The 14,402-nt window shown below is 38.9% G+C and overlaps 1 protein-coding gene across 1 annotated transcript in view; it reads left to right on the top strand.

Moving 5' to 3' along the window:
- Window positions 1–14,402, top strand: part of LOC126481579 (probable 2-oxoglutarate dehydrogenase E1 component DHKTD1 homolog, mitochondrial) — a 335,870-nt gene that overhangs the window by 57,525 nt on the left and 263,943 nt on the right. Inside the window, exon 4 of the mRNA XM_050105438.1 lies at window positions 4,937–5,156. Coding sequence (XP_049961395.1) covers window positions 4,937–5,156 — 220 coding nt within the window. The remainder of the gene's footprint in view (window positions 1–4,936; window positions 5,157–14,402) is intronic.

Genomic DNA, 14,402 nt, shown 5'->3' with positions numbered 1-14,402 from the left:
AACACCTCCCAAAGTCTCACTGTTCCGCCACAGATGAGCATTTCCTTGTGACTTGTTACTACCAGGGACTGGAGCAATTGAATCACATTCTGAGCTAGGGTTTTGACTACCTCTCATCATGCCCTGAAATGAGGAATGTCCTATCCACTATCCTTCCCATCCCTCCCACAGTGGTATTCCACCACCCATCGAATCTGCACAGTAACCTTGTCCATCCCTACACAACTCCTGCTCTCAACCTCTTACCTCATGGCTCATATCCTTGTAATAGACCTAGATGCAAGACCTGTCCCTTACATCCTCCCACCACCACCTGCTCCAGTCCTATCACAAGCATCACCTATTCCATCAGTGGTAGGGCTACCTGTAAAACTAGTCATGTGATCTATAAGCTAAGCTGCAACTACTGTGCTGTGTTCTACAAGAGTATGAAAACTAACAAGCTGTCTGTCAGCATGAATTGCCACCTACAAACTATGGCCAAGAAACAGCTGAATCACCCCATTGGTGAGTATGCTGCACAACACAACCTTCTTCATTTCAATGACTGCTTCACAACATGAGCCATCTGGATCCTTCCCACCAACACCAGCTTTTCTGAATTGTGCAAGTGGGAACTATCCCTGCAATATATCCTACATTCCCGTAACCTTCCTGGCCTCAACCTTTGTTAGTCTCTGTACTTACCCTCTATTCCCTTCCCTGTTCCCGTTCCAGCACTACACAGTCCTCTATTCCACCAATGCATTCACAGTCTTTTTACATCTCTCCTTTTCCACTAACCATTCCCCCCCCCCCCCCCCCCCCCCTTCTTTGCCCTCCATCTAAATACCTGATGACTGCACCTAGCTGCCTTACCCTCTCTCCACCTCATCCCTGTATGCTCCCACAAGCAGCACTTTACCGTTATCCACCACTAGCCTGCTATCCCATTCTCTCCTTACCCCAGCCTCCTCCTTACCCCCACCACCCGGTTGCATCTCCCATCATGCGCAGCTGCTTGCAGTGTGGCCTCAACAGCCCGAGACTGTGGTCATGTGTGTGTGTGTGTGTGTGTGTGTGTGTGTGTGTGTGTGTGTGTGTGTGTGCGCGTGTGTGTGTGCGCGCGCGTGCCTTGTTGGCTGAAGCTCATTTCTCATTTTCTGACAGTCTTTTTGTTGTGACTATCTGTGGCTCAGCATCTCTGCTATGTGGTGAATAGCAACTATCCTTTTTGTAATATTGTAATATTCCATCCTGGACTTTCCACTGTTGAATATAAATTGCTTTTATGCTAATTGTAATGCAACATGTGTTAGCTGTAGATTAAGATATGCACATAAATAAGAAGAAAGCATCACAGTGGGATGTGCTGGAGGACTAAATGCTGCAGCTGACAAAGGGGAATCTGGAAGATATACATTGATGAGCTAAAACATTATGACCACTTGCTTAATAGCATGTTTGTCCATTTCTGGAATGAAATACGTCACTAATTCTGCATCTCAGGGATCCCACAGTTTGTGGATAGGTCTGGTAATTTACGAAAATATTGGGCCACTGATTTGTGTACACGATGATGACATCTGATAGCGACCCAGATGGGTTGCATAGGATATACATCAGGTGAATTTGGTCAGAGAGACATCAACATGAGTTCACTATAATGCTCCTCAAACCACACTGGCACAGTTCTGGATCTGAGATATGGACAGTTATACTACTGAAAGAAGACACTGCTGTCAGGGAAGACGTCAAGCATGAAGGGCTGCAGTGGGTTCACAGCTGTCAATGTGCCTGCAATTACTACCACAGGTCCCATGCAAGTGCAGGAGAATGTCTCCCAGTGTAATAGTGCTCCAACCAGCCTGTGTCCATGGCACACTGCACATTAAAAGCCACTGTTCACCCGAATGACAGTGTTTGTGCAGACGACCAGTGACCTAGTGTTGCAAAAATGTGATTCACCTGAAGAGCTGACATGTTTCTATTGACTGATGGTCGAATCCCAGTGATCCTGTGCCCACTGCGGCCATAACTGATGATGCCATTGGAACAACATATGAACATGTAGGGGTGGTCTGGTGTGCAGCTCCATGTCCAACAATGTATGATGAATGGTGTGCTCTGAAACAATTGTGCATGCACCAACATTGTGCTCTTTCAGCAGAGATCCCACAGATCACCATCTATCTTAATTTATTGAGTAGACAGTCCTCTGAACCCCATCTTCTGTGAAGAGTTGTGGATGTCCAACCATTTAGTGCGTAGTGGTAGTTTCACTGTCCTTCTACCTCTTTCCATAGATGCTCACAACAGTAGCACAAGTACATTCGACCAGATTTACCATTTTCCAGATACTTGTTCACAGGCTCTGAATAGTAATAATCTGTCGTGTGTCAAAGTTTCTTATCTTAATGGATTTCCCCATTTGCAGCCCACATTCTCACTAGGGTGAACATACTTTTGCTAACACACCACATAGCTGCAACACCACCAGGCGGCATCCAGTGTTGCAGTGGGCAGTGGTCATAATGTTCTTGGCTAATCAGTGCATACATATATTTTGATACCTGAAAAGCAGAATAGATAAACATGATAGGTACATACAAGGCAGGGAAGCAAAGACAAGACCAAAAGGGTGAATATAAGAAGAAGTAGCAGCTAATCTCCAAGGATATGAAAATCATGCCTAGTTTTAAATGTCTTAAAAAAGTGTAAATTCTGCAAAGAAACTCGTTAAACAAACTACAGTTGATCCCAAGCATGCAGATATAATTGTAATTAGTTCCTTTTGAACTTAAACATATCAGGCTGCAATTCATCTCTCGTATTAAAGGATTTTTGATAATATGACTACAACTTTGCTCATGTGACATATATATGTCGCATGGCACTGAAATTTTATTATTAGATGTTGGTATTAACAAGAGATGGTATATTACTTCAATTACATATTACATCAATGAAAATAGCTTTAATTACATTTTCCTGGTTATACTGGAAAAATCGTAGCCACATTTAGTGACTGGAAAATATTGAAGTAACAGCATTAAAAATAGCAAGCTGTCAGTTTGTATCTTACCATTCTTCTGCTGCTACATATTAGGAACTTGGAACACTAGCAAGGTTGCATTTATTAAAGGTTGCATGTATTTTACCCTCCAGAGTTTTGGGACTGTTTGTCATAGACTGTGGTCATAATAACAACCACCTCACACTATGTTTACCCTCATATGAAGTTTGTTCCAATAATCGGTCACAGTTCAAAACCAACTGTAACATTCATAATGTAATATTAGAAGGAGAAATGATTTACACTAACCACCTACCCTTTTACATAAATAATTTAATAGATAATGAAATTAATGGCAAACAAAAATTGAATTCATATCTGCTTGATAAATCCTTGTACTCCACAGAAGGACATCTTTTTACTTGCATTTTTTTTCAGTATTGCTTTACAATGCGTCAATATAGTCTCCCTGCTTCTCTCTGACTGAGTCTCAACATCTCAGAAGCTCTATTGTTCCATTCAGGACATCACTTCTGTTCATCTGTCGAATGGTTGGTGTAGCCATGGTAGAAAGCTCCTGCAGAGAAGGATGACGATGTCCACACATAGGTTTTTTTTAACTTTGGGAGCAAGTCAAAGTCTGGTGGACTTATGCCTGGACTGTAGGTAGGATGTGGCAACACTTCCCATCCATATTTGTCCAGGTTTTGGTCTACAACTTTGCCAAGCAATTGAGGTCAGGTTTTGTGCATATTTCTGCACAGGTTTTGTATGAGGTTATAATACACTGCTCTGACACTAGTTCCACTTGGGAATCTGTCTGTCGTGATGATTCCTTGATGATCATAAGCAAGAATCATAATTTGCTTGAGCTTTGAATGAGCATATCTAAATTTTTATTTGACATGGACAATCTGAAGTTCCCCACTCACTGGACTGTGATTTCAACTCTGGTTCAAAGCCTTTAATCCATGTTTCATCAATAGTGACAGTCTGATATAAGAATCTTTGACCTTCACAGTCGAATTGTTGTTTGAGCATGGTTACAATGTCCAGTCACTTCTGCTTCCTTCAGCAGTCGAACATTGTGGAACCCATCTTGCAGAAATTTTTCTCTTCTTCAAATCATTTGTCAGAATATGGAATATTGATGATGGGAGAATTCTCATGTCTTTAGAGATTTCCTCACATGTTACACTGTGATCTTCTCCAAGAACATCTGCCACAAGCTTCACACATTGTTAAACTGCTGACTTTTTAGCCTTTCAAGTCCTGGATTATCGTCTATGCTCATATGGCCACCACAAAAATGATTAACCCAATATGAATCTGTGCTACAGTCCACTGTAAACTCACCACAAACTTCACTTAAAGCACATGGATTTCTATTGAGCTTTTGTTGTGTAAAATTTCAATTGTGATATACGACCTCTGGTCACACTACCCCAGATCTCTGCAGTGTCCATTTCTACCTGTCACCAATTTTATGTTAGAGTACACAGCAAAAAGCAAAGACGTATGCATCTTTCTCAAGCTCCCAATCACATCTGACATAATTTTCATTGTTGTTCACCAGACAGTCCACAGTAACACCAACATGGGCATGAGTTATGAAATGTCCCTTGTACCTTCCATGTAATGTAATTGCAAATTTTTCTCATTCCACAGCATAACAAGAGGTCACAATTATGAACTCGCAGATAACTCAATGAAACTTAGAGAGACAGATTATATATGTCTGTTGTAGTTTTAGACTGAATTGTTAGACAACAGATGCCATTTATTGCACTTCGTGGTTTGTTTGTTTGTTCTAATTTTATATTTCTGTTTTCAGCTTCATAAAATGGAGTAGTATCTGTGTGTGTCACACTTCATGTGTTCAGTGCTGTAACACATGATTGTATTCCTGTATTTAAATTGATGTCTATATTAATGTTGTAGGAGGAAGAGGAGCGAGAATGGTGGGCACAGCGAATGGAGAGGCTATCATCTGAAGAATTAGATAATGGTCTCAAGAAAAACTTAGCCAAAGAACTATTAAAGTCACAAGCATTTGATAATTTTCTGGCTAATAAATTTGTTACTGTAAAGAGGTATGGAGGAGAAGGAGCTGAAAGTATGATGGGATTTTTTATAGAACTATTGCAGTATTGTGCCTCAGGTATATTGATAGACTACAGATATTTTTATATATTTGTTTACTTATAATACAGATTATGATATTAGAAAAGACAATCAGTCACAATATAAATAATGTGTTGAGCAGTAGATAAGGCCACAAATAACACTTTAAGTGCACCCTTCTGACAACACCATGAATTCCTCTTCTGTGGTGATCTCTTCATCTCAGAGTAGCACTTGCACCCAGAATTATCTGCTATTTGGTTGTATGTATTCCAGTCTCTGTCTTCCATTTGAAACATATTCACCTTTCTTGTCTGAGCCTTGTGAGTGCACTCACAGGTTGTGAGGTTTGCACAACAAGCTCCTTAACAGCAAGAACAGCTAAAGGGTTCAAAACACAATATTGTACTTAACTTTCATCATGTTGGTCTCCTCCAAGTCAAGAATACATTGTGTATTCTCCAAGCTCTCTGAAATGGGTTTAATATCCTCATTTTCCTCTCAAATAAAAACACTGGTCATAAAATTTGTTGCAGATCTCCATTTGTTCACAGGTAAACTAATCTCTGCCCAGTATAATATACTGCAAAATCTCTAGTAGTATTGCTCAATAATTATATGTACAGAGCATTTGACAGTTGCATCCTTTCATTAATACATTCAGTCTGTGAGTGACTTTTACCTCAGAAATACCCGAAGTTGGAAATTATACTTCCAGTACCAGTTTACCTATTACAATGTGACCTCTCTATACAGATGCTTGTCAGAAAACAATATTAGCCCTAAAAGTGATCCAGATGTAAATGATTCTCTTGGATAAATATATATTGTTCTAGTGCTGATTAATTTAAAAATAAATTCTCACAATCCTTGGTGTTAATAGTACAGCTAATCGTATTAGAGAATGGTTTTGACACTCACTTGGCAAATGGAAACTTTAAAGGTAGTTTTCATGAAAATATGACATCTTCAAGTTCTATTCATTAATTTAACAGTATAAAAACATGATTAAAATTTTTGTGTTAACAATGATACAAGTCAGTTGCTTTTTGAATTTTTTAATTTAGATGCAATTTAAATATCACACATTTCAGTAAAACCTCAGTACACCAAGTTTAACATTATGTGGGAGGTTTTCCAAGATTCTCCACCAACTAAGCTTTCTGGTGAGATATAAATTTTTAAAAACTTAATTATGTTTTGTAATATGTAAGTTATGAACTATGTGTTCTATCACTTTAAATGTTGCTTCTGTTTGGAAGGCTTTTTATGAGTTGTGTTCACTAGCAGACTAGTCCAAGAACTGCGGTGATTTTAATTGATTTGCAATTTATTACGTTTAGTGTATTGTGTATTTTCAAACATGGTAGTAATTGTAGTGTGTAAGCAGACAAACCTAATTATGAGAAAATAAGCCAACTGTTATGATGCTAAGTAAATGTGGCTCTTCATTGCAGTTGACAAAAATATTGTGTCTACTGAGGTCGAAGTAGAGTGTGATTGTGAAATTATCTGGACACGTTTAACAGGGCTAGGGGAAATAAAGGTAATTGTGGGGTGTGATTACCGGCCACCAGGTTCCATCGTGACAGTTCTAGAATCATTCAAAGGGAGTCTACATTCTGTATCGCAGAAGTACCCGGATCATGCTATATTAGTTGGAGGCGACTTCAACCTACCTAGTATAGACTGGGATGTCTATGGATTCATTACAGGTGGTACAGACAAGCTGTTGTGTGAATTACTTTTGAACACATTATCTGAAAACTGTCTTGAGCAGCTAAATCGACAGCCAACGCGTAATGGAAATATTTTAGATCTGGTAGCCACGAACAGACCAGACCTCATCAACGGTGTCAGTGTTGAGACAGGGATTAGTGATTATGATGTTGTCATTACAACTATGGTTTTAAGTTAAACCATGCTGTTTAGCGCCCAAAAACCTCAAACCACACACACACACACACAAGTTAAAAAGTTGGACAAGAAGGCTAGGAGAGTATTCTTACTAGAAAGAGCAGATAAGCAGTTGTTAGCAACCCACTTAGTAAATGAATTGACTTCATTTACTTCCGGTACAATGGACGTGGAGGAATTATGGGCAAATTTTAAACACATTGTAAATCACCCATTGTTCAAGTATGTGCTGAAAAAGTGGGTTATGGATGGAAAAGACCCACCGTGGTTTAACAACGCTATTCGGAGAATGCTCAGGAAGCAAAGGCAGTTGCACTCACGGTACAAGAAAGATCGGGAGAATGAGGACAGGCAAAAGTTAGTAGAGATTCATGCTGTTGTAAAAAGAGCGATGCGCAAAGCATTCAGCCACTACCACTGTCATACCTTAGCAAAAGATCTTGCTGAAAACCCAAGGAAATTCTGGTCTTACGTAAAATCGGTAAGCGGGTCGAAGGCTTCCATCTAGTCACTCACGATCAGTCTGGCCTGGCAACAGAAGACAGCAAAACAAAAGCTGAAATTTTAAATTTACCATTTGAGAAATCTTTCACACAGGGGGATAGTACAAACATACTGCCGTTTGAGTCTCGTACAGATTCCCGTATGGAGGACTTAGTGATAATATCCCTGGGGTTGTGAAGCAGCTGAATGGGTTGAAAATAAATAAATCACCAGGTCCTGATGGGATTCCAATTCAGTTTTACAGAGAGTACTCTACTGCATTGGGTCCTTACTTATCTTGCATTTATCGCGAATCTCTGGCCCAGCGTAAAGTCCCGAGCGACTGGAAAAAAGCGCAGGTGATGCCTGTATATAAGAAGGATAGAAGGACGGATCCTCAAAATTACAGACCAATATCCTTAACATTGGTTTCTTGCAGGATTCTTGAACATATTCTCAGTTTGAATATAATGAATTTCCTTGAGACAGAGAAGTTGCTGTCCATGCATCAGCATGGCTTTAGAAAGCATCGCTCCTGCGAAACGCAACTCGCCCTTTTTTTCACATGATATCTTGCGAACTATGGATGAAGGGTATCAGACGGATGCCATATTCCTTGACTTTCGGAAAGCGTTTGACTCGGTGCCCCACTGCAGACTCCTAACTAAGGTAAGAGCATATGGGATTGGTTCCCAAGTATGTGAGTGGCTCGAAGACTTCTTAAGTAATAGAACCCAGTATGTTGTCCTCAATGGTGAGTGTTCATCGGAGGTGAGGGTTTCATCTGGAGTGCCCCAGGGAAGTGTGGTAGGTCCGCTGTTGTTTTCTATCTACATAAATGATCTTTTGGATAGGGTGGATAGCAATGTGTGGCTGTTTGCTGATGATGCTGTGGTGTACGGGAAGGTGTCATCGTTGAGTGACTGTAGGAGGATACAAGATGACTTGGACAGGATTTGTGATTGGTGTGAAGAATGGCAACTAACTCTAAATATAGATAAATGTAAATTAATGCAGGTGAATAGGAAAAAGAATCCTTTAATGTTTGAATACTCCATTAGTAGTGTCGCACTTGATACAGTCATGTCAATTAAATATTTGGGCGTAACATTGCAGAGCGATATGAAATGGGACAAGCATGTAATGGCAGTTGTGGGGAAGGCGGATAGTCGTCTTCGATTCATTGGTAGAATTCTGGGAAGATGTGGTTCATCTGTAAAGGAGACCACTTATAAGACACTAATACGACCTATTCTTGAGTACTGCTTGCGCGTTTGGGTTCCCTATCAGGTCGGATTGAGGGAGGACATAGAAGCAATTCAGAGGCGGGCTGCTAGATTTGTTACTGGTAGGTTTGATCATCATGCGAGTGTTACGGAAATGCTTCAGGAACTTGGGTGGGAGTCTCTAGAGGAAAAGGAGGTGTTCTTTTCGTGAATCGCTACTGAGGAACTTTAGAGAACCAGCATTTGAGGCTGACTGCAGTACAATTTTACTGCTGCCAACTTGCATTTCGCGGAAAGACCACAAAGATAAGATAAGAGAGATTAGGGCTCGTACAGAGGCATATAGGCAGTCATTTTTCCCTCGTTCTATTTGGGAGTGGAACAGGTAGTAGATCATAGGTGGTATACAGACAGTTGCTATTCCTATTATGAGTGTTATTTGCTAAATTAGAGCATAAAAATGTCTTCATATTTTTGCAGCGCAGTGATTGTTCCAAAAAATTTTGGCCATGCAGCCACATAAATTTTACTTCTTCTTCTAATATTTTGGCTGTATACTGTCTGGCCATCTTCAGAGTGAGCCGAGGTGACTTACTCTGCAGTGGTGCGATATGTGGGTTTAAAATGACAGAGCAGATGTTGCAGTGTCAGTCATCTCCGCTCGTTTTGAAGATGGCTGGATGATATACAGACAAAATATGAGAACAAGAAGTGAAATTTATGTGGATGTATGTCCAAAATTTTATGGAACATAAAAATGTCAACTGAAAGGATTGATTCCCAGCAACCTATATTTGATGTTCACCAACAGACTGTGTTACAATGTGAACTGACTGACAGCAGGCATAAAGTATTAAACCCTGCAGTAGTTATCTCTTCGACACCATGAGGTACTGTAGGAGTTACTCTTGGAAATTTTAACACATGTCCTATTATTCTGTCCCTTTTCCTTGTCAATATTTTCCACATATTCTTTTCCTCACTGATTCTGCAGAGAACCCCCTCATTTCTTATCTCATAAATCCACCTAATTTTTAACATCCTTCTATAACACCACATCTCAGATGCTTTAGTTATTATCTTTTCTAGATTTCCTACTGTCAGTGATCAACTTCCACACAGTGCTGCCCTCCAGACACACATTCTAATAAATTTCTCCCTCAAATTAAGGCCAATATTTGATATTAGTAGACTTCTTGTGGCCAGGAATTCCCTCTTTGCCTGTGCTGTTCTGTTTTTATGTCCTCCTAGCTTTACCCATCATGTGCTATTTTACTTCCAGGTAGCAGAATTCCTTCATTTTTGAATGAGAAGCCTGCTGGTTAGCATATCTCTGTATACATAATTTAGTTGGCATCACACCAACATTTTTGTGAGGTTGCACTGAAATATTAATCATTTACTTATCCAAGCATGTAGCACATTTCATGCCAAGTTCATGATGTTGCAGTTTTAATGACTGGCAGTGTATATGAATGTGAACAGATGTTAGTTGTTTATTTAAAAAAAATAGTCCAATTTAGAATGAGTCTTTTAATCTGTGTCTCCCATTGTGAAATTTTCTGGCAAAGGAAAACTGTGTTGGAGTAATGCTCTTACTGTCTGACCTATTAAGACTGGACTCATGTGTCACCTTGACAGCTTCAACTTTGTCTGTACCTCACTGGGTTACCTTGCTAGAATATCTCTCTGAGAAGAAGTGATGTAACAGGAAATGTCTTATCCACAGTCTAGGTATTATTTTTTGTATGCAACTTTCAGCCTTCAATACTGTATGTTGTTTTCTAGCATCACAATCTCTACTTAGATGGCATATAGAAGGTAGGATAGAGTTACTGACAGAATTCTAGATGTTAGTGAGTTAAAAGTCATGCCTATGTAACTCAGTCCTCATGAGCAGTGCACATAAAAGACAAGGGAGTGGGCTTGGCTCGATTCTTTACCAGGTGCACAGTTTCTTTATTTTTTAAAATTTTTTTTATGTCTTTGCAGCACCTGATATAGGTTTATGAACAGAATTCTCAACTATTTCCTGACAAAGATAAATTGTAACAGACAAGCTATAAACCCACAAAATAAAATAATGAAAAAGCATTACATTAATTCCTCTGTGTGTATGTTTGTAAACTAAAATTGCACAACAATTTTATTTGAATTAGTTCTCATTGATTAAATCAACAGACCATTAATGCAATTGCACGAAAAACTATGGTAAGCTTAGGTTTCTTTCATTGGCTCTGTGAGCTATATACTATGTCCCTTGGTATTTATTTTTTATTGTTATCTTGTTAGTGCTTATAGGTTGTTATAGTCACTTCACATGTATATTAGTAATTTATATTTTTATTTCAGTTTGTGATGGGTATGTAGTCACACTTCCTTTGGGAATCCACTCAGTAGATAATACAAGGAATGTGTCTCTGAATCTCAGCTGCTCAAAACAGTCATGAACCCGCAGATCTCAGGCTACTTTAGCTTTTGTATGAGTGCCAAAAAAAAAAAAAAGTGCTTCCCCATGCAACCCACCTCTCCCTGAGCACTCAAGGATCCCTCACAGTGACAAAAGATGTCTTTACTTTCATTTGCAGTGATTTTCAATTGCTAAATAGGTTGTTGTTGTTGTTGTGGTCTTCATTCGTGAGGTCGCACGGGATTAGCCGAGCAGTCTAAGGTGCTGCAGTCATGGACTGTGCGGCTGGTCCCAGGGGACGTTCCAGTCCTCCCTCGGGCATGTGAATGTGTGTTTATCCTTAGGATAATTTAGGTTAAGTAGTGTGTAAGCTTAGGGACTGATGACCTTAGCAGTTAAGTCCCATAAGATTTCACACACATTTGAACATTTTTTTCAGTCCTGAGACTGGTTTGATGCAGCTCTCCATGCTACTCTATCCTGTGCAAACTTCTTTATCTCCCAGTACTTACTGCAACCTACATACTTCTGAATCTGCTTAGTGTATTCATCTCTTGGTCTCCCTCTACGATTTTTACCCTCCACGTTGCTCTCCAATGCTAAATTTGCAATCCCTTGATGCCTCAGAACATGTCCTCCCAACCGGTCCCTTCTTCTTGTCAAGTTGTGGCACAAACTTCTCTTCTCCCCAATTCTATTCAATACCTCGTCATTAGTTATGTGATCTACCCATCTAATCTTCATCATTCTTCTGTAGCACCATATTTCAAAAGCTTCTATTCTCTTCTTGTCCAAAATATTTATCATCCATGTTTCACTTCCATACATGGCTACACTCCATACAAATACTTTCAGAAACGACTTCCTGACACTTAAATCTATACTCGATGTTAACAAATTTCTCTTCTTCAGAAACGATTTCCTTGCCATTGCCAGTCTCATTTTATATCTTCTCTACTTTGACCATAATCAGTTATTTTGCTCCCCAAATAGCAACTCCTTTACTACTTCAAGTGTCTCATTTCCTAATCTAATTCCCTCAGCATCACCCAACATACTTAAATAGGTATGGGAATCATATATATGTCCTAATCTCCTTCTCCCCACTCTCTCTGTCCGTGTCCTCCTCCCCCTCCCTTTATCCATCTCCTCCTCCTTCCCAATCTCATTGTCCATCTCCTCCTCCCCAGTCTCTCTTCCTGTCCTCCTAACCCCTCTCTACCTATCTCCTACTTCCCCATCCACCTGGTTAGCTGTGTGGTAATGTGCTTGCCTCCCATGCAAGCAGGCCTGGGTTTGATTCCTGGCCGGGTTGGAGATTTTATCTGGACAGGGTGTTGTGTTGTCCTCATCATCATTTTATTCTCATCATAGGCACGCAAGTCATCCAGTATGGCGTCGAATGAAATAAGATTTGCACTTTGTGGCCAAACTTCCCCAAATGGGGCCTCCCGGCTTTTGATGCCATACCCTCATTTCAGTTTTTCCTACTTCCCCATCTCTTTTCTCCCTCTCCCCCTCTCTGTCCATCTCTCCTTCCCCCCCCCCCTCCCCCCTCCCTCTCTCTGATTGTGAGCATTGATTATTGTTATTGCATATGAAATCTTGATTGGAAAATCAAGTCACTTACAATGAATGGATAAATCTGTTAGGATCATTAATATAAGGGATACAGGAGAGACCACTTCATCTGCTAGTTGTGTGAAGATTGTAGCTTCAGGTGACAGTATTTCTGATAATTTTAATCTGTGAATGGGTAGGATTGCAAAGTTTCAGATAATTCAGATTCCATAGTAGTATTCTAATGGTAAGCCGATGACCCATAAATACTACATTCCTCTTTCCTCTTAAAACTGACTGTAATGAAGGAAACAACAGCACACTGTTGTGTATACAATATATGTTTAAAATATATATAAGGAGAAAGAACATATGTAGAAGAAACAATTTGTTTAATGGTTTAAATGCCCTGATATATAGGTTAACACTGACTGTGAGAAAGAAAATGAAACTGCACATTTTCACAGCACAGCATTTTCTTTCTCACAGTTAATTTTAACAGAATATCTGTACAATGTTGTTTTTTTAAAAAAAAATAGCCTAAGTCCACCTACTGTAAATGTTGGTAGAGTATCGTATAGCAACTTGAAGTGATATGATCCAGAACAATTCGAGATTTTTTCTTACAACATCTCCTCATTACATATTAATGTAATTTATTTACCGTTATATTGAAAAATATGTGTCCTATGTCCATCTGAAACTTTATTTGAGTATCATGTAAACATTTGACTAACTAGGTCAAGAACTTTCCCAAATTTTTGCTAACCAACATTTCTTCTTTAAGTATTGCACATATATTTGTGTACCATACATATTTAAAAAAATGTAACCTATGTTCCTCCAAACATTTGTTGGAGTATCATGTATAAATCTGAAGCAAATAAGTCAAGAGCTTTTTGAGCTTTTTGCTGACAACATTTTCTTGTATGTATTATACATACATTACACACTACTATATTAAAGAAAAATGTCCATACAAAAATATATTAAGAGCATCTTCTAATAATTTTAATTAAACAGATCAATGACTTTTTGTATTTTTGCGAACAATGTTTCCTCTCTCTCTCTCTCTCTCTCTCTCTCTCTCTCTCTCTCTCTCTCTCTCTTTCTCTTTCTCTCCATATACACATATGTATTACTGACAAATAGGTAGCCTCTGTCCACCAGAGCATTTATTGGAGTGTTGTGTGAAAATCAGAAGTAAATCAGTCAATAACTTTTTTAGATTTTTGCTAAGAATCTTTATGTATTTAAGTCTGTGTCCATCAGAACATTTAATAGAGTATCATTTTTATAGCCTATGTCTGTCTGAATGTTTGTTTATCAGAGGACTGTTTGAAAATGTGAAGTAAATTAGTCAAGAACTGTTTGAGGTTTTCAGTAATAACATTAAACAGTGACTTATTTTTATATAGTTGATGGATATGGGTCTTTATGTATCGTATATATTTTTAAGATATGTGTAGTCTATGACAGTCCAAATGTTATTAGAGTATGATTCAAAAATTTGAAGTAAATCAGTCAACATCATTTCAAGTTTTTATGTAATGTATAGATATACCATATATATTAAAAATATGTAGCCCATGTCTATCTGACCGTTTATTAGAGTAACATATAAAAATTTGAAATAAATCAGTCAACACCATTTCAAGTTTTATGTAGTATATAGCTATACACCATA

The sequence above is a fragment of the Schistocerca serialis genome, chromosome 5 (genome assembly GCF_023864345.2).
Source record: "Schistocerca serialis cubense isolate TAMUIC-IGC-003099 chromosome 5, iqSchSeri2.2, whole genome shotgun sequence".
NCBI lineage: Eukaryota > Metazoa > Arthropoda > Insecta > Orthoptera > Acrididae > Schistocerca > Schistocerca serialis.
Note: the sequence above shows the minus strand (reverse complement) of the source record. Positions and strands in the feature narration are given on the sequence as shown.